This window comes from Argentina silus (genome assembly GCF_951799395.1).
Source record: "Argentina silus genome assembly, chromosome: X".
Lineage (NCBI taxonomy): Eukaryota > Metazoa > Chordata > Actinopteri > Argentiniformes > Argentinidae > Argentina > Argentina silus.
The window spans coordinates 33,036,936-33,043,420 of NC_139653.1; the positions used below are offsets into that span (position 1 = coordinate 33,036,936).

General features: G+C 41.0%; 1 protein-coding gene across 1 annotated transcript in view; it reads left to right on the plus strand.

The window, feature by feature from the left end:
• The window catches only part of kcnj5 (potassium inwardly rectifying channel subfamily J member 5), a gene marked incomplete at its 3' end in the record, with an annotated part of 15,018 nt that extends 8,905 nt beyond the window's left edge, over window positions 1-6,113 (plus strand). The window contains exons 3-4 of the mRNA XM_083696417.1: window positions 1-874; window positions 5,752-6,113. Coding sequence (XP_083552543.1) covers window positions 1-874; window positions 5,752-6,113 — 1,236 coding nt within the window. The remainder of the gene's footprint in view (window positions 875-5,751) is intronic.
• Between the last annotated feature and the right edge of the window lie 372 nt (window positions 6,114-6,485).

Below are 6,485 nucleotides of genomic sequence, written 5' to 3' on the forward strand. Positions count from 1 at the left end.
GTGAAGAAGCTCCCCAAACACTTGAGGGAGGCCCAGATCTCCACCGAGCGCACCCACCTGATCGCTGAACCCGTCAAGAAGCCTCGGCAGCGGTACGTCCAGAAAGATGGCAAGTGCAACGTCCACCACGGCAACGTGCAAGAGACCTACCGCTACCTGACGGACCTGTTCACCACGCTGGTGGACCTTCGCTGGCGTCTCAGCCTCTTCATCTTTACATTAGTTTATGTAGTGAACTGGCTGTTCTTCGGCTTGCTGTGGTGGCTCATCGCCCTGATCCGTGGGGACCTATGGCATTCCGACGAGGAGGGCTGGACCCCCTGTGTGGAGAACCTCAACAGCTTTGTTTCGGCCTTTCTCTTCTCCATCGAGACGGAGACAACCATTGGCTACGGCTACCGTGTCATCACAGAGAAGTGCCCAGAGGGCATCATCCTGCTGCTGGTGCAGGCCATCCTGGGCTCCATCGTCAATGCCATGATGGTGGGCTGCATGTTCGTCAAGATCTCACAGCCCAAGAACCGTGCTGAGACGCTCATGTTCTCCCACAAGGCGGTAATCTCGGTGCGGGACAACAAGCTGTGTTTGATGTTCCGGGTCGGGGACCTGCGCAACTCGCACATCGTGGAGGCGTCCATCCGGGCCAAGCTGATCCGCTCACAACAAACCAAGGAGGGCGAGTTCATCCCGCTCAACCAGACAGACATCAACATCGGCTTTGACACGGGAGATGACAGACTCTTCCTGGTGTCTCCGCTCATCATCTCCCACGAGATCAATGAGAAAAGTCCTTTCTGGGAGCTGTCCCAGGCCCAGATGGAGAAGGAGGAGTTTGAGATTGTTGTCATCCTGGAGGGCATGGTGGAAGCTACAGGTATGTCCTCTCTCAGGTCACAGTTAAAGGGATAGTTCAACATTTTGGCAATTCACTTTTTCTACTTACCCAGAGTCAGTCAACGATACCATTTGTATCTCTCTGTGTTCAGTTTGAAGATAGTTATGGAGCCATTACTAAATGCAGTTATTTTATTAGTAATTCATTAATAGTTATTAACTATTTTCTCCAAACTACACATTTAATTCATCTGCCGTGGTGGTTTGGTGCAAGGATAGGCTGTGCGTGGCCTCTCAAGTCTACAGAGCATGCTAAACACCCAGCTTTTAGTAGTTAGAAGATCTATTTCCCTGCTTTTAAAAGGAGCTAGCTAGTTGTTACAAAAGACTTCCATTCATTTTGCTAAGGCATTTAGCAATGGCTTCGTCACTACCTTCAAACTGCATGCAAAGACATAAAAATGTCATCAATGAGTTTATCTGACTCTGGGTAAGTAGAAAAAATGAATTGCAAAAATGTCAAACTATCCGTTTAAGAGGTCAATAGAGGAGTGGTCACCAGGGTATAGGTCAACTCATGTATGACTTAACAGCTCAACAACTCAGGTAACATATTCTGTGCAATACAACATATTTTTTGAGTATTATTTGTTTTACTCAATTACAACCTTTATGTAACTTTCCACTGAGAAATATTTATCAAAATAAAACAAGAAGTACATGTCGATAGAGAAAAGGGAGGGTTGCAACAGTTTGGCAAATGTTTCGATATCCATACTGAGGCCCGCATTTCCTATGTTGGTGCATCAGGGGCATCTCTTTGAAAGTATTTGTTCCCAAATGAAGGAGCATTTGCTGCCCACGCTGGTCTTTGTTTTGGGGAAAAGGCAGTGGAGTGATGAAAGCACCGCTTCAGGCATGTTCCAGCACTGGGCAAGATATTCTCTGGAAATGTTGGTACAAAAAACAGAGACACCTTTTACATGACTGTAATTATGCCAGGCGCATTATTTTAAACAGTTTTTCACCATTTAAAATGAAATGCAAAAAACATTTCAAAAGACTAATGAGGGGCTGATGCCCAATTGCGTCCAATACTTTGAATTGATTACATTCATGAGATCCCAGGCTAGCTTGTGGGTAGCCTTGTGTATGGAATATTGATTGGGAGATCTGCTTGTTTATCAGAGTAGCACAGGGAATAAAGACACTTTTACAGCCATATGCTCGACAGCTAATTGCTTATTTGCTCCCCTAATATGTTTCCTGTGGGGTATTGGCTCACTCAGGTAAATATGTGCCACATTGTTTATTGGCCTTTGTTCAAGGACAGATTATAATGTGCTAATCTAAATACAATGCATTATACATCTTACACACTTTGTCACTTTATTCAATATTATCATGTTTTTTTCCCTCATGAATTCTGATAAAATGCAATGACTACTTGGAAAAAACAGCATAACCTGGAATATTTAGATTTTTTTTTCACATTTTTCTTTGCATTTTTCACTCCCCTGTTTTTAAAAGACAGAAATCACAGACCTCTAATTTGATTTGGCACGGCTTTTCATGCATCTGAACATTTCTGCTCTAGTTCTTTTAGAATTTTTATTTATTAATATTTTTTCCAAGCACCACTAGTCCTCCCCCCACTCACACCGTGGATGCTTGACTCAGGCATTAAATCGCATTGCCTTCCGCTTGACCAGCAGGACCATGGCATGCTGGGCCTATGTAGTCATTGCAATCATTGAGCGTGAGCAATTTTGACCCCTCCTACAGTATGTTATGATACAGATCCAATCAGAGGGTTTTCTCATAGGAATTCAAATGACTTCTCCTAACCTGGGAATTGTAGCATTCAACCATTTTATATTAAATGTTGTTCATCTGTAGAGAGGAAATCAATAGTACGGTGGGAAATATGTCCACCTCTCACTAATGACATTGATTTTGTGGACTTACAAACAAGTATCGCATCTGACTAATAGGTAAAATCATAAATCAACATGGCATTGGGTATAAGCCAGAGATACTTCGAAACTTAGGTTCCATCATTGGGTAATGATGGCTTACTTTTGATGTGTTATGACCAGTGGCCTATTATAAGGTCACAGGAAATATTGGAGCAGTCCCATGCTGCAGCATTTTAATTTATGCTCATACTTTCCATTAAAAATTAATGAGTTTGTTTGTCCAGTCTGTTATATCTATATATTCTGCTGCAGTAGTAAATTGCTAGGCTTTAATGTGCAATGGACAAAACTGTAATGATTCTAAGATGAATAGGAAAATTATATGAATGGTTAGAGAGTAGCCAAGCCACTGCTATTCTAAACAGCAACCAAAGCAAAAAACATCACTTACTGAAATACAGTAAACCACCATTACAGTAAACCACCATTACAGTAAACCACCGCCATTTCCCTAATAAAAATATTGCAGTGTGGACATTTACAGTCCTGCATTAAGGATTGCATAAGCACAATCTTATTGACAAAAATCAAAACTGACATCTGCTGATGTCCACAGAGCATAATGTATACACACTCATAGCACACAATCTATAAGGTATTATGCCTGCAAAGATTGAGAGACATTTAAGAAGTGAAATAGCATAATTTTCTTGTTAATGGCCCATCATCTGTTCTTCCCTACTCTGAATATCACCCTGTAATTTCAGCAAAAACAATGAGTCAGCCTCTGAAATCAGTAACAACATAATTTTTTATTTTGCCTTCAGCATATGCAATTTAATGTGACAATTAGAAAACAAGATGATGATTTATCTTGCTAAAGAACATTATGTACATGTTGTTGTCAGTACTACACTAACAAATAAAGCTACGTATGTATAACGTATGTATAACTTGGCATGTGTGCATAACTGTTCATATCACCACTGAAGAGTGTACAAGTACTTAAAATTCAACCTTTGGAATATATTGTGTGGTTAGCTTATACAAGTTTATGCTTATGACCATTATTTATCTTGCTTTTTAATCATCAGACAAGTGACAAACAGACAAGTGAACAGAAAACACAAATCAGAAGGTATTATTTAGCTGAAGAGATTACTAAGGTATTTTATCTTATGTTCTGTTTGCATTCAGCCTGCATTCTCTTAACAGCAGTGTTTTTCTGTGTTCCATTGTGTCATCTGAATTCATTGTCAGCGGAGCTCTCTAGAAATAGCCTGAGGAACTCTGGCCCTGAGGTGCTGAGAGGTAGTGCTGGCAAGTATTTTTTAGGGATGGGAAGACATTCCTCTGTACCATTGACTCCCAGGGTTAAGAGGGAGAATGGGTGAATGGTTGTGCTGTGTGCTGCAGTGGATGCTAAATTGATGCAGAGAGGTGGCATCTCTCTCCCACACATAGCTCTTCAAGCTTGATGACCCTGAGTAGTGACTGGGGATGGAGGGGATGGGCAGCCTCTGTGTGGTGGTTCTCACATGTTATGTTTTACATTTTTGCACAAATAGAAATGTTATTGCTGATAATTATGTAGCTAGTTGCAGCATAGACCACAATCATCAAAGTCCTTCCTGAGGTGTTGGTGTTGCCAACATGCTCTGCTGTTGTTGTTGTTGTTGTTGTTGTTGTTGTTGTAATTTCTCAGAAGAGTTGGGGGATGCTACAGTTTCTCCTCTGGTTCTCTGGCATATTTCCAGTGAATTATTTATAAAGAAAATATGACTGTTTTATTCTGTTTCCAAGAACCAAAAGCATCTCATCATCTTTGTTGTTGTGTAAATGGTGAAAACTATATACTGATGTCCTTGGGTATGCATCCTTAGAAAAGAGAATGGGTACAGTACATTATCATGCAAAGGGAAGTGTAATACAGGGATGTGTAAAGGGAATACATTTTCTTTCTATCTTCAGTATTTTATCCAACATAACCTTTCCACTTTTAAACAAAGTAAAGCTTCTCAACCATAAAACATAATATCTTACTCCATTCATAAGTGTGATTATGTACTGTAGTATGGTGTTTTTGCATTTGTAACGAAATGTCATGGCTACAGTATATAAGTTCACTCACAGAATTAAATAACAACCCCACTTGCACTTCAAATTAAAACCATGTAATTTATTATTTACAGTAATTACTATCTAACACCATGTTAATTCAATGTTGTTATGACAGTAATAACAGTGTTCACGCACAGGTATAGAGGCACCTATAATGTTATGTTTGAATTAATTAATTCTTGTTTTCTATTTTGTAAAAGATTAACAAACAAAGTCACTTCTTCCTATGAAATGAGTCACATTTCATCTAAAGTAATGGGTTTACAATTCCCTGATGTAATCACAGTTGGAGAGAAGCAGTCTCCAGGAGACACTTTTATTTGACCATAGATCAGAGTAGATAGGTCTGTCTTATACCCAAGAGACACACAGATGTGTATTCAATGACTCACCCAGGAAAACTCATCCAATGCTAGTTCCTAAAAGAAGCAGTTGGCTTTCCAGATCAATTGGTTATGTGTCAAGGACGCTATGTGCTTTCAATTACTCTGAAGACCTCCTTGTACACACTCAAGTGAGTAGCTATTTTCAATCAATGTATGGTTGACCCTAAAACAGTACAGTAGCTAGGTTGTTGGTTAGCGAGATCTACTGTAATAGACAACTTATGGTAGTTTGTTAAACAATTTATTAATTCATATCAGGTTGTGAGGCACAGAGTAGGAACTTCCCTGGAGTAATTCTTTGACCTCTTGGTCCTGATACTCATACTTTATTCTTACTGATGGTCTCTGTTTTTTTTATCCTGAGACCTCTCCCCATCATTGACTCTACAGTTGAGCTTTGTTTGTGAATAATTTACAATTCTGTCTGTCTCTCTTTCTGTGTGTGTGTGTGTGTGTGTGTGTGTGTGTGTGTGTGTGTGTGTGTGTAACAGGGATGACTTGCCAGGCTCGAAGCTCGTACCTGGACAAAGAGGTTCTTTGGGGCTACCGCTTCACCCCTGTCCTCTCCCTGGAGAAGGGTTTCTACGAGGTGGACTACAACAGCTTCCACGACATCTACGAGACCAACACACCCTCATGCAGCGCTAAAGAGCTGGCCGCCACAGTTCGAGAGGGCCAGCTGCTCCCCCAGCTCTCTCTCCTGACGCCCGAGCCTAAACCCTATACACTGGACCCCCTGTCCACAACCGACCCTCTCACCAAAGAGGAGGACAAGGAAGAGGGGTTGGGGGAGGGGGAGGGAGAGAGGGGGGAGACAAACGGGTCGGCTGCCGCTCTGCAGGACCAGCCCTGACAGACCACTTCAGATAATCCCAGAGACAAAGTGAATAAAGACAATGCTTAATTTAGTCAATGGCCAGCTTGTTTCATTGCATTGCTTAGAGATCTAAGATATCCCTCCCCATGAAATACCTCTCTATAGAGTGTCAATCTATAGTATAGAATGGTTTTGTAGACACAAACACACACACACACTTATACAGACACATATGCTCCAGATTGATCGGATTGTCTTTTTATATTGGAGGCAGTCACCTATTTCCATAATAATAGCTCAAGTGATATAGTGTAACTTGAAGCGAAACAGGTGGTCATGACAGAATATCACAGTTTATGAATGATCCAATATCCTCATTTTAGAGTGTGTTTGATTCAGCTCATTTGA